We start from the raw sequence: 15,250 nt of genomic DNA on the forward strand, positions 1-15,250 counted from the left end.
TGCTTTCTCTCCAGACCTGATCACTCAGAAGCAGCTGATCATTTGGAAAATGGAGACTGGGCATGCCATTCTTACCCCCTTAGCACCTGACTCCATATTCCAACAGCGGCTGCAGATATCACTATAGCTGAAACAAAGAACAGCTCACCTTTCATATTGGTCTCAACATAGTTCTAAAGCCAAAAGACCTCCAAAAAATAAAACAGTGAAAAATGTCTGAATAATACATAATGGACTGTACAATAGCAAAAATTATATTTATCATAAAAGTAAGTAAAAACAGAAGCACAAGAGTAAAAAATTGGGTTATTTTTGTGTGATCTTGCCTAGCACTCGAGGCAAGACAGCTGTGCACAATGCATAGATTAAAAAAAACTAACAGTAGTTTGCCAAAAAAAACATAGAGTTCATACATTCTCAAACATGCTTAGAGCAATACAGGGTTAGGGAGGGTGTCAGAGCCTTTACTGGAATCACTGGATGCATGGAGGACCAGAATAGACTGCCTGTATATCACATAGCTCAATTAGGCCCATGCCGACACTCACACCCTCAAAGAAACAATTTACAATCATGAATTAACCTAATATGCACATCTTTGAGGTATATGAGGAAAAAGACACAGACAGAACATGCAAACTCCACACAGACAAAAGAAAAGGAACTCGAGATCTGTTAAGGAACAGTGCTAACCACTGCGACAATGTGCCACCTCCACGGGCAGGCACAGAATAAACTTACAAAAGGAAACTCACGACAAATCACACTAAATGAGCAGCAGTGGAAATCTTACTTGTTGCTGAATGACAATAGGACATTTGCTCAATCGAGATTACCTGTTGCTCCTTCGGATTATCAAGAGACTGCATTTTAAACTAGCTGATGCCATACAGTCTCCAGTAATAAGTCAGCACTTTTACTAGAATGAAAGTCACAGTTTTGAGAACTGTAAAAAAAGAAACAAAGATACCTTTGCAGTTCACCCCAATGCCTGGCCAATAATCAAAATGGGGTGCAAATCTGTTTTCAAAAGATTTCACATCAACTGCTCGAGCTCCTACTTTTCTCTCTTTCTGCCATCATCTGGAATCTGATTAATATGTCCACTTCCACTAGAAACATTTACTCTGCCAGTGGAAGCCTGACCCTTACTTGCCTCACCTATCACACCACCTTTATAAGGATGAATAAAAATGGCAATCACGAATGTAAGCATAAGCATGGAAAACAAAGCATTACAGCGCTGTATTTGATCTTTCCAGCTCCTGTTTCTCCAGTCTTAACTTGATCACATATCATTTATTTTAAAATGGTGCACGTGTCGTAAATTCATTGTCCAAAGGAGTCCCCTTCATCCTCCTTTGAAACAAACTGATATTTTAAACAAATGAGACAAAGAGTTTATAACAAAATAAAGTAAAAACTGTGACAAATCTAAACTTTAAATATTCCCAGCAGGTAATATGGAAATGCCTTTTTTTCAAATGTACAGCAATATTTACTAGAAGAAACATTTATCATTGCATATGAAAATGTTATGAGAAGTGACAAAGTAACTACTTCACTTCCAGAAATGTCACACATTTAACTGGAAATACTGTCCTCAAAAAACTATGTTATGAAACTATGTTGTCCTGGCCACTCACAGTTCACACTACTGCCCTCCGGCAGGCAGTACAAGAGTATGAAAAGTAGAACAAAAAGATTTGTAGATAGTTTTTATCCTTGGGCCATCAGAATTTTAAATTATAAAAACTCATGGAACTGTTAGAAAATGTTTCCCCCTGTATGTGCTATGATTACTTTAGTACAGGGGTCCTCAATCACAGTCCTGGAGGGCTACAGTGGCTGCAGGTTTTTGTTCTAAAACGGGTGTTTGATTAGAAAGCAATTCTTGCCAATAATTTAATTCCATGGCTTGTTAGTGCTTTAACTCTGCTATGTCAGGTCATTCTCATATCCTCGATTTTCTTCCCCTGTCTAAGGATATCATCCAAATGATTTGAAGGCTAAAATGGATGAGTAATTCTCAGTCCTTCACTTTTTTCTCTTCACTTTCCTTTAAAGTATTTAATTAAACCCAATAGTGCATGATAAATACACACAGGTGTAAATGGTAACAAGCTAAATGGGGAAATGCCGGTCTCTTTTGTCATTTGCATGTTATTACTAATTAGGAGCAATTAAAAGTCAAGAATACAGCTCTTTAAGACTAAAATAAGCAATAAGGGTTCAAAATCTTAAGCAACTGGGTTGGAGCAAAAACCTGCAGCCACTGCGACCCTCCAGGATGGTGATTGAGGACCCCTGCTTTAGTAGATAATAATTTCCATCCCTTATTTATTCATGTACGTATTTATTTGTCATAGAATATATGCATTTTATATTATTTGTTGTACTTGCACCATTTACAGAAGTAGCTTTTACAATTTCATTGTACTGGTACAATGGCAATAAATACTTCCCTTCCTCCTCCTATTTACCTATCTAGATTGATGGTAAAAAAATATACATACACTAGGTGGTTACCCCCTGCTCAATTCGCTCGCCTTCCCCTTTGGCCTGCGCTACACGCCAGCCACTTCGCGTCTCTGCCACTCGTGTTGTGAAGAGGGGAGCTGAACACACCCCAAGGAGACGCGGTCGCTCCTCCGAAACCCCCTCTTAAACGGTGACACAACGGGAAACAAACATTGTTTTTTTGATTGTTTTTTTTCTTTGCTCGATCAGTTGCTGGCTTGCTGCTGCTGCCATGCCGCGTGATCTGCATCTTGCGAGGCACTTCGAACATTTAAAAGCCTGTACAGCAGCTATCCTACTCTTTGTCTTTTATTTCCGGCCCTGGGCGTGGTTAAATCTCTTGGCAAAAATTCTCGTCTCGTGGGACGTGAGTTCTTGATATTTTTTAGTTTATAATTTAAAAATGGAATAAGAATCTGAAAATCTACATTAAAGTTCGATAAATTCTGAAAAGAATGATATCAAACATAAATATGTAGGTTTTAAAATAAGCCTGATTTAGAGCATCACAAAAAACGTGACATAAAAATGCCACATAAAATCGTTGCACTTTTAAGCTTAGGATTTTATATATATAGAGTAGATTATTAAACCCACTATGGGTTGCAGAGGCTGCAGCCTATCCCAGCATTCGGCATACACAGAAAAGAACCAGTCCTGAACAGGGTACCAGTTCATTGGAGGTCCACCACACAAACATACTCATACTCACACAGACTCAATTTATAGATGCCAATTAAAATCGCTAATACACGTCTTAGTGAATGTAACCGGAAAATCGAAGCAGACACAAAGAGGATGTACAAATTCCACAAGTGCAAGAACCAAGCACAGGATTAAAGGCCAGTACATTGGATTGAATAACCACTGCAATAAAGCACAGCATTGGAATCAGGAGCACAAAACCTCAGAAAGGTTACTGTGTTGGGTACACAATGTCTTCATGTGACTATATCACATTTTCTCTGGGTGCTCCCCTTTCTTTTGCATTCCAAAGATGGTCAGGTTAGACTGACTGGCACCTCTGAATTGGTCTAGTGTGAGTAAGTGTGGGTGCGAGCTCTTCGATGGACTTGTGTTCCATCCAGGCTAGGTCCCTGCCATGTATAAAATATTTGGGTAGGCTATGAGACCCTGGACCTAGGTATTGGAATAAGGAAGTTCAGGAACTTGATTGTTGGATAGACAACCTATCAGATGTGTGAATGAACTATACAAATTCCTTTAACAGAACAGTTTATTAGAAATACTTCTGTTTCTTGAAGAAATGTGCATAAAACATTTAAGTCCGTAAGTAAACTATACTTTTGGTTTTCCTTCCTTGACTAAAAAGACGTTCTTCCCCATTTAGACAAAGAAATTCCTTGTCTTTCATGCTGCTGTCAATGGTGCATCTCGATTTCCTCTTTTAAGTCATTCATCCAGACACTACTTTTGTTTCACTGTGATATTTATAAAAAGACACTCTGTTTTAAGGTATGTGGAAACCTGCTTTTGACACAAACTACTTTATATTTGTAGCCAGAGGGTGAAGGATCTCTTAGCTGCAGTTTAAGGGGCATGTTTAACAGCCAATGTCCAACAAATAGTTTTGGTCATGTAAATGCTTAGGGCTAATTACCAGGGTCCAAACTGCGGCTCACAATAAATTGATTTTAAAAGTATCCTTTTAAAAAAGTTGTCTTTCTACTTTCTATCAGAGATGAGTAAGAGAAAGAATAAGCAATATTTATCACTTTAGGAAATTCTTACATCCAGGCTGTCAAGCCTTTAACTCTTCTCTATACAATATTATACAAGTTGATGATTACGTTGTTCATTTATACATTGTAGCACTGTGCAGTGCATGCCAGTGTGAACCTAAAAGATCTTTGCTCATTTCCCTTACCTTTTGGGTAGCTCACTAACCTTAGAAGGACAGCTCACTGCAGAAACTCTAGAATGGAGATTGACTGTCTCCAGCTGGCTCTGAAGGTGCTCATTCAAATGAGGAATGGCAGCTCATAGTGCTACGGACTTAGCACTGATGTAAAAGTAAATGCTGCTACAGTACAATATTTCCATTTTGAAAATTTCCAACTCATATAAAAAACTTTTGACACATAATACCTGACTTGCTGAGTCAGGTAATAGTCTGATTTTATAATCCACCTGGATCCAAACTAAAGGCAGTCTCTTCAATTTTGCCTTAGTTTCACCTCCTTTAGGTTTTCATTATACACTCATTGCATCCTGCTAGGTGGCTGTCCAGTTTTTATTTCTTTCTGACAGGTCAGATCAGCAGGCCTCAACATTTATGATGTTGCTTGCATTCTTTAACTCTGCTTCAGACAATGCCAGTCAAAAGACCGCATGGTAATCCATAAAAAAAATCATTCATTTTAACAGCTTAAATGGAAATAACTCACCAATTCTCATACACACATATTGAGTCCAGATGTGAAGCAACATAAGTATCTATGAAAAGTATGCTGTTTGAAGTAACCTAAGATCAAGCTGCTTATTAACAAAGCCCAAAAAATCACCACTACTACCACCATACCGCAATAAATTGCGAGAAACTTGAGACAAGACACTGGCCTTCTCGCTCTTTCTTTGGTACCCTCCTTTGGTGAGAAGTTAAGCAAAATGACACCTTTTACTGGCTAACTAGAAAGATTACAATATGCAAGCAGCTCAGGCCTTCTCTTCAGGCAAGATAACCTGCCTTCTTGGCACCTGCATATTGCAGTCTTTTTAGTTAACAAATAAAAGGTGTCATTTTGCTCAACTTCTCTCCACATCCATAATGGCTAACATGGTACAACACCCTAGTACCCTCTTTTGAAATGTTATTTCACATCATACTTTCACAATTCCTTTATGAATTAGTCTTTGATAAGCTCACCAACATAGTCACATCCCATGTAGGTGATACATACTTCAGACACCACCAAAGGGCACCCCAGTACGAATACTTTCCTACAAATATCTGGGTTGCAAGCTACAGCATTTGTAGTAAGTTGTGGAGTAGTGGTTTACCACATGTGTTTAGGTCTATCCATGAAAAATGGGCTGCACAACTGGCATGAATGATTAGCAAATGAGGGTATTGCATTCAACCGTGTCAAAGGGCATAGTCTTCCAGTGGTGGCATACATTGCAGTCAACCACTAATCATCACCAGAACTGAGGTCAAAAGACAATGCTCATAGATAGGGTTCTGTTGCCATTTGTCACCCATTGTGACAGAAAACTGCTTTACCGCCAGGTAAGAATTGCTGCAGATAGTCAATGTAGGCCCACACCAAGCCAATTCCAAATGAACACTCAGAGGGGAAGAGCATGCTATGGATATCTGGAGCAGAGTACTCCAGAAAAGGCCCTTGGAAGGCAGCAGTCTGATGTTCTAGGGGTGTTTCAATTATGAGAAAATGGGTCCTTTGGCAGAGGTGATAACACACTTGAACCAGAAGAGCTACATTGAACTTCTGGATGACCATGCGTTACCTTTTGTGCTTCATCACCAGAGAGAACACAGAAAGTGTATCCCAGTTTTCCAAGATAGCAATTGGCTCGAAGAACATTCTGAAGCATTCCTATATCTCGAATGGCCCACAATATAAACTGATTTAAATCCCACAGAAAATCTGTGGGACTATTTGGAGCCACAAATGAAATGCCAGCACAGCAATATGACCAATCTAGCAGAACTACAGGGTCTGGTGCAGAAACTGTTTTAGAACATACTACGTCTGCAAACTGGTATCATTCAGGCCAGATAGAGTTGCAGCTGTTCTTCGGTCTCACAGAGCAGTTTACGAGTTATTTGATAAAATTTAGCCTGTGGTGGCTAATTTCTTTGTCTGGGGAGCTTAGTTTGGCATTACATTAAATACTAACTGTCAAGAAAAGCAATTTGTGACAATACTTTTTGTAAAATGTGCCATATAATGTCTCCAGCCCTCCATTTACAAACCTACTTAATCCAGGTCAGGGTTGTTGGTACCGGTGCCTATTCCAGTGCAATACAAGAAAGGAACAAGCACTGGATGATGGGAGTGGCATACAAATATAATTGCTTTTTAAAGCAATCTGCAATAGAGCCTAGTGAGTACCATATATTGTAAGACTGATCTTTATGAAAGTTTGCTTTGTGGCTGGCTTGTTTGCTTTGTGCTTCTCAATAATAACGACTACTGCTTGTAAAATAAGAATTCATCCATTTATTCAAAGAACATGTTTAATTCAATTTCGGGGTGATGGAGAACTACAGTCTATTCCGGCTGCCATAGGTACAAATTCATTGCTTTCTACAGAGCTTTTAACCTTGCATTTAATATGTTATGCAGTGTACAATAAATTCTGATTGCACTGTGAAGTGTAATCTCGATATATATAAAATCCAACGTCTGCTTGTCTGTCTGTCCGCTTTCATGAGAGAACTACTTAACGGATTTAGATCGAGTTTTTTTTCTATAATTTGCTTGAACATTCTGGTTGATTTTGCGACTTCTCTCACCATGCTAATTATCATAGTTCACTTGCAGGAGCGATTTATTCGCAGTAATCCAAGACAGAGGCTGTGGGTTGAGGGGAGGGGGGCAGGGCCTTCCTAACTCACGCGCCAGCCTCCGTTCAAATTACCTCTTGCCACGTGTTGGAGCGTACCTTCCCTCCACTTAGCTAGCGATACCTGTTTGTTGATTGATTTTTAAAGTTTGTTCTGTTTCACTACTATGAGGGCGGACAGCTAGTATAACATAAATATGGACCACCACACAAATCCTGGGCTCAAATCTAGTGCCAGTAGTAGTCTGTGTAGTTAATCATCTATTGCCTGTGTCGGCTTTTCTCAGGGTATTTTCATTTTTCAATCAAATTTTAGAGACGTGCAAGTTATAACAATTGGCAATTTTAAATTGGCCCTGTGGAGGTGAGTGCATGAATGGGCTCTATGAGGGACTGGCACTCATTGCATGACTTGTTCCTACCTTGTGCTTGTCGCTGCCAGTATAGATCCCTCTAAATATAGTGTATAATTGACTAAAGTGACTTTGCCAATGTTATGTTATGCTTAGTAATGACTTTTGTGATAGTCCTTGGTCTGAATAGTACACTATAAAAAATGAGTCATACACAAAAATGACATACTGTAAGTCTGAAAAGTATTTACCTGCTCTTATCTTACAGTGTAGGCATAACCATAAACTTTCCCAATGAGAGATACAGGAGTTTAGGGATAGCGGCTCCTACTGTTGAAATATCAGAATATCTTTATACAAAGTCAATGGGAAGTCTGACTCACTTTTAACACACAAACCGCCTAAAGCAATTGGACTGTTTTTAACCGGAATCTACCCTGTACCTGTAACTGAATGCTCAATGTTCTTATTCTATTGCTGCTATATTCTTGTATTACATGGCATTGCCCATTGTGCCAGTTCTAAAGAAATAAGAAACTAATTGAATGACACATTACAAGATAAGTTCTTTCCTTACACTCTGCTGACATGGTAGGATCTGGCCTCAAGGAACATTCTGCTGGAAGAATTGGGCTCATGAAAAGGACAAATGAATTGGTGGATAACATAATCGTAAGAGCCATTTGCTAGTTATTTAAGTTATATAAATGTTTGCCTAAATATTAGTGCATAGTCTATTGGGAGATTCTTACAGCCTCCATAAGTTGGTATATTCTAACTATCTCTAGCCTCTCTGACTATACATTATACTCAGTTAGTGACCTGCCTTGCCAGGTGTAAGGCATTGAGGGCACATGGTTTTAAACCGTGCCTAACATGCCTTGTGTGCATTTAGTGCCAAGTAACATGAAAGATTACATACTTTATTGAATGTACAGCGCCATACATTTAAAGAAGAAGAAGTAAAGCATTTTTAAGTAAAGAAACAACTTTGACAAGAAAAGCTAAGTTTAGAGAAGATACATTTTTCTAATTTTTTGCCTTTTATTCTATGTGTGTAATACCCTTTTTTCTTTATTTTTGTGTGGATTGTTTGCTTTGAATTTTCACTAAATATTTTAAAACGAACTTTTGGACTGAGAGATTTCTTTCGGCACGCATTTTACCTGTGCTTGAACTCTCCTTACACTCCTGAAGTTACAATAATTACTTTCAGGTTCTGCTTAATTTAATTTAGGGGTGCCATATAACAAAAAAGAAGTACACTCATTCAGACTGCAGTCATGGACTGAAATGCGCACACAGTATAGTACAGTGTAAGTATGTTAGTATGAGTCTGTTGTGACAAAGGATGTCTAAAGCATTATGAATTGTATGTTTAAAATGTGCAAGGGTATGAAGACTTTATTGTTAGTATGAATATTGTAGCAAGAAGATTCTTGCCTGGCTTCTGAGTAATCCAAAAGCAGGTAAGAAGTCAAAAATTTCTTTTGCACGTTATATCTTTTATTAAAGGATTAAGTTTGTTTAGCTCCCCTTCCCACATATACACACGCACACACAATACACTGCCTAGGCTATGGCCCATCTGGCACATAAACTAAACAACAATATCATGTAGATTCTCGTTTGCTTCAGGATAGCCCTTCTGGATTCTGCATCATCTGGCTGGTAGCATTGTAAGCTTGTTTATGGTTAATTTATTGGGCTGTTGTTTTTTCTAACCTCTTCTGCCATCTTGTGGTAGAGGCACCACAGTTATGGGTCAAGGCTTAAACTGTTAAAAGAAGCACAGAAACCCCAATAAATCCTTCACCTGTATTTCTTATGCTGTTATCTCTTTCCTTAGGGGAATGGATTAAAAAATGACCCCTAAGAATTTGTATTACAGTGTCCCTGCTAAACAACGCCAATGAACACCAATCGTAAGTTTAATTTATATAATACAAACCGATTCTGGGCCTTATGGTAGCTACACCCTGCTATTATGGAGTGCATTTTGTAATGCATGTAGTAGGATAAAATGCATTTCATTAGCCCTGCTGTTGAGAATCCCATGCAAATTCTGTACAAATGAGACAACAGACAAACCAACACTATACCTTAATAAAGGAAATTTTAAATAAAGAAAATAAATATATAAATATAGGTAATAAAAAAGAAGAATCAAGGAAGTACTAATCTTATTTGAGTCTGTTAAACATTCAGGTTATATGTCCTCATTAATATTGCAAAACGTAGCAGGAAAAAGCTGGGTTAATACACAAATTCTATTAACAGCTACAAAGAGGGCAAAATGGCTTCCCAGGACCAGAATTTGAGACCCTACAAGTCGTAACATTAACTACTTCCTTCTGGCAGTCAACAGGCTCCAAAGGTATTAGCACTTCCACTACCAGCCTTTTTATTTTCAGTCGTTTTTTTCTTTTTCTTTTTTAAATTCCTTTATTAGGATATAGTATAAAAAGTACATCTACTTGACTGAAAATTGCAAAGCAGTTTATGAATGCACACAACAACTGCATCGGAACAGGCATGTTACAAAAGACGCCTTTGAATGAAGTGTGTCGTGAGTGACATTGTAGGTATTACAGACTGCAGTTACACTCTGGTGAACTAATTTCATTTAGATGATCCATCTCCACTTAGATTTAAGCACATGAATAACAGTGCATGATTTATCATGGATTGGGACAAATAGTAAAAGAATATAATGGATCAGGAAATGGAGTTGTCACAAGGGGGTTAAGCAAAGGGTTGTCTTTGAAAAGGCAAAAGGTCTAAGCTGAAAGGGATAAAAAAAAAAAAAGATGTCAGTTCAAAAAAATTCTGGGTGAAAAGAGCAAGCAAAATTTCTGGTTATCTATAAATTATTTCCCTAATCAAATTAATTATTTCTAAACTTGGGCATCAGAAATGCTGCACTGCTACCTTTTGTAAAGATCGCATAGTGACGTTTTACATTCCAACACCAGTGGTCATGTGGCAGCAATGGATGCCTTTGGTGGAAACAAAATGGCTGCAGTTGGGAAAATCGTGTTTGAATTACGAGTTCTGACAATGAGACTTCAAGTAAAAATGGCAATCTAATGACATTGCTGTCAAGAAATTAAAATAAATAACAAAAATGACATGTAACAACCACAAATGAATACTCATATAACAAAATCTTGACACCAACATTGTGACAGTGCATGGTGACTCTATTGTATATATTTTCTTAGGAAGATTTGAAATTCATAAATCACCATGTCAATAGCCCACTAAAAAAGCAAATTCTACATAGAGCATAACTGGTTCAAACAACTAAAATACAGGTAAGTGTTTAATGTTCTGAAGGAAATGCTTTGACTACAATGTTATCATATAAGATAACACAAGCTGTTACCAATGAATGGGACGTCACTCTGGTTTCGTTGAGAGTGTTTCCAAGTATGTACAGGCTCCACATGCTCATTGGGAACCAAGAAGACTTAATGGGTGTCTCCAAGGACTTTTTGCAAGGGCTTGTCTGGTTCTACATAACACTGTGAAAGAGGCATGACAACAAATGGACAAGTTTTTCCACATATGTATCCATCCAAGAATGCTGTGATGGATGTTTAGTATACAAAGTGTTGAAGTGGGCTAACAGCGAAACTGAAAGCAACCACACTCTTTTGCAAAGTGGACTGCATAGTATGATCTACAGATCACTCCTGAAGGTATTACGTTTCATATCAATTGCACTTTGCAGAACAAGCCTTCTTGACAGCCGCATTGGTACTGGGTGGTAAGTGTCTGTACAGACTTGAAAGAGAACAAAATGGAATTGGTTGAGAATTAAAATCACTGATTCATTTTCCTAGTGAAACACAAAATAATGACAAAGGTTTCATGAGAATTTATCTTGATTCAGACACTTACACTAATGTTCACCTGAAGTGACTCTGCATGCTAATGTACAAAATGAGATCTGCAGAACACAGACTGGCATTTTATACTCCTGCAGACTTGGAAGTGAAATGAAGTGAACGTAATGCAGCTTCAAATGTGCAACAACCCAATTAGTCACATAACCTTTCATGTTTAACTGTATTTTTACCTGCAATTTATTTGCAGATGTCATGTCTAAGGTTTTCTCAGTGAAAAAGGTGCTTTTCAAATCCCATTTGTGTTTCTGCCAGCTGTGGCAAGCTGCACAGTTAGAGGACCCCGAGGAGATAATTAGCAGTCCGATACAGTTGCTTGTTATTTCAATTGCAAATATTATTAAGCAGTTAAGAGCTAGTAAAAAGATGCTGTGCCCCATTTTCACCTTCTTGCTACTGACATGCCAGACATATTTAGAACTACTGTCTACTGGTGGAATGTGTTACCTTACCCATCAACCTGAAAATCAAGTGTAGTTCCTCCTTAACAGTGGATCCAGGAAACATTGGTCTTCCTGCTACCATTTCATAGTGAATGCACCCAACACCCCTAAGGAGAGAAACAAAAATGCCAAGATCATTATTTGTAAAATGTCCTACTTAATCACATAACTAATAAGTTGACTGTCTCTAATTTTTAACAATCCTAGACAAAAAACTTTAAGCCACTGACAGAATCCATCCATCCATCTGATTACTGAACTTGTTTATGTAATTTTTTTGGACACCCAAAATCTGTCTCTGCAGTATCAGGTGCAAGGCACAAATTACCCCTGGATGAGTCTACTGTGGGGCATATTCAGCACACAGCCATAAACCTGCTACTGCCCTTTAGACCTCCGCTGAGAGATTAAAGGAATACTCTGTGTAAAAAAAAGATATTTTTTGAATATGTTAATTGCCCCTTGTAGTTTTTTAGTGGTGGCAAAGAAAAATTTTGAATTTCACATTTTCATAAAGAAAAGTTTATAATAAGTTGTCAATAGTGAGTACTGCAGTTCAACAGAAAATGATGTGAAAAACATCCATGGAAAAAAAGACAAAAAAAAACAGTTATCCAGTCGTATGCACAAAATGTGCAAAATGCATTCTTTTTTGCAAGAATAATTACAAATATATGCTTCTCCCGAAATAATCAGCGCACATTATAAACAGGAAATTAAAGGTTAATGGGATTGACTTTTTGAATGGGAGACAGGACTGTTGACCAGTCAAAGAGGGGTGGAGTATTCCTTTAACTTCAATGGGCAAGAATTTCTCTATTTATTAGTATTTCATAATATTTAATGTTTGTTGCACTCATTTGCACTCCTAAAAACCCACTATTTTAATGTGGCCTAACTACATTTTAGTTCTAACCTTAATAAACCACATAAGCATAAAATTATTATACTCTACAATGAACCTACATTCTTTATTAATCTTTACTTCTCTCTGTTTTCTTTCCGGTTCTTCTGTGGTGGCATTCCAAACAACCACCACCTGGTCAAAGTCCTGTGCAGCTGCCTGTGATGTTTGCATGTTTTAAAGTGGATAACCCAACCTGCCATGAGACAAATTATGTTGAATCCTCTAAGATGGAGCCTTAAAAAAAACAATGATAGGACTTCTTAAGGATATTTATGTTAGGCAGAGTGCCCGGTGGGTGCTAGGCGGTCTTTTGGCCTGGAACCTCTACAGATTTTTTTTTACTCCAGCTTAACTGGATTTTTTTTTTGTTCTGTCCACTCTGGTTAACTGACTTTATCATTGTACCACCATTTGGAGACTTAAAAAAATAATTCTATATTTAAGAACTCTATTTCTCGTAATTATATACCCATCTTATATAAGTGTACTGTCACACGTGTGTAGCTTGGAAGGCAGCCAAAGAACTCTGGTGATGGTAATTACCCACCGAACTAAGGTTTGGTGCTGTGTACTAACATTTACTCTCTTCCTTCCCCTGAAGAAAAGAACAGTAGCAGCCCCTCCACTGCTGATGTCACTTGCGTTGTCCACCCATTTGGAAAAATATAAACCTGGAGCCTACAATTTCCACTTAGTTCTGTATTGGACTCGCATCTGAAAAGATGTTATGTGTATCTTTGTCAAAAGATTTGTTTTTTCCTTTGCTACTCGTTATACAGGGTCACGGTTGTGACCCAAACCTTTTTCTATATTATTTATTTTTTTACACTACACATTATTTTTCCTATCTAATTTTAATTTGTTTTTCATTGAATGTAACATCTGCGGTGGGTTGGCACCCTGCCCGGGATTGGTTCCTGCCTTGTGCCCTGTGTTGGCTGGGATTGGCTCCAGCAGACCCCCGTGACCCTGTGTTTGGATTCAGCGGGTTGGAAAATGGATGGATGGATGGATGAATGTAACATTGTTTGTAAGAAAATGTGCTATTGAATTAAATGTTTTAAATAAAGTTCAGTTTTTAACATTTTAATGCAGTGATTCCCTTCAATCCTAGTATGTCAGTCTTACATTTATTTGATCTCACTGCTTTGTGAGTTGTCAGTTTTAGGTTCATGTGAATGTAATGCAAAAAGCACCTACTGTGGTAGTCACGTCTGCCTGTTTGTCTGCTTTATATAACTCGGCTCACAGTGGGCCAATTTTGTTGAAATTTGATATATTATTTTTCATGGAATTCTTTCAGGATAATTCCATTGTTGTTGAGCTATTATGAATAGAGCATGCAGTAAAAAATTTTGAGCATTCAAAAACTCCCATATAAAGTATCAGCAAATTGTGAAAGAGTGCATTTGAAAAGAGAGACATTTCTGTGTGACTTTAATTACTGAAAAATTTACTGTTAAAAAAAAATCCCAGCACTTTCCAGTCCATGTGGTCCTGGCACATTCACAGATCAAAAAAGGAGGCAGATATCTACAGTTATGGCTCAAGGAAACATGTTTAGCAAAAGTAAACAGTTATACTATATTGACAACATGTCTTGGACTATACTCTGACCACTACTGTCCATTCCCACTGGCATCTCCGACTTTTCACACCCATTCCCGCAGACATTCTAAACGCTCCCATCTGTTTCTGTAGACACACTGACCGCTCCCGTCCGTTCCCGCAGATATTTCTTTCCACACCTGCCCACTACACTGTTTTCTAAAGAGCTCAGTTCCAACCCCCCTGAATAAACAAATAATAAAAGTAATGTAAAATCTGTTAACACAGGATTTTTATTTTAATGAAAAACAGACCAAAACAAAGTTTAAGCAAATCAGCCTTTTATTTAAAACAAAAAAAAAACTTTTACCAGCGATCTTAACTTTCACAAGAAGTATAATTTTGAGCAAGCTACTCTTTTAAACAAATTAGGATCTGCACGTACGCATATCAGATACTAACAAACCAAAAAAAATAAATAAATAAACACGTGAAGTAAAAAGCAATTTAACAAGCATCACTGAGAGTTCAGCTACTGAAATGTTTTAATTTTAAATAAAAATTCAAAATTGGAACATGGTTGTCTGATTCTGACTGAATCACCTTTCCTCCAAAATGCCCCTGCTGGCGAACTTTATTTTTTGGGTGTCACCTTTATCCAAAGCAAGTTATGAGACACAAGTAGTTATGGTTTTTCAATTTGAGCACAAGCAGGTGAAGTAACTTGCTCCTGGTCACACAATGTCAGTAGTAGGATTTGAACCAATAGCCTTAGGGCTTAAAGTCCAAAGCCTTAACTACTACACCACACTGCCCTGCAAATCACATTGCATGTTCTTTTGAACTCAACACTTGCAGTAAGGATTCCCAGGTTAGGTCAGTTTGGATGGTGCTACAAAATTCTCTCAATTAAATTTCTCCCATTCTAGAATGTTATTATGGTTTAGGTTATCATTCTAATGGATAAATAATAATCTACTACTTCATCATCCATCATTTTACTTTAGGTTCTCCAGT

The 15,250-nt window shown here is 37.7% G+C and overlaps 1 protein-coding gene across 3 annotated transcripts in view; it reads right to left on the minus strand.

The window, feature by feature from the left end:
• The window catches only part of cdk18 (cyclin dependent kinase 18), a 328,641-nt gene that overhangs the window by 50,723 nt on the left and 262,668 nt on the right, over positions 1 to 15,250 (minus strand). For all 3 annotated transcript variants that reach the window (XM_028797139.2, XM_051924616.1, XM_051924615.1), the window contains exon 11: positions 11,788 to 11,885. In XM_028797139.2, coding sequence (XP_028652972.1) covers positions 11,788 to 11,885 — 98 coding nt within the window. The remainder of the gene's footprint in view (positions 1 to 11,787; positions 11,886 to 15,250) is intronic.

The sequence above is a fragment of the Erpetoichthys calabaricus genome, chromosome 3, assembly GCF_900747795.2.
Source record: "Erpetoichthys calabaricus chromosome 3, fErpCal1.3, whole genome shotgun sequence".
Taxonomy (NCBI): Eukaryota; Metazoa; Chordata; class Cladistia; order Polypteriformes; family Polypteridae; genus Erpetoichthys; species Erpetoichthys calabaricus.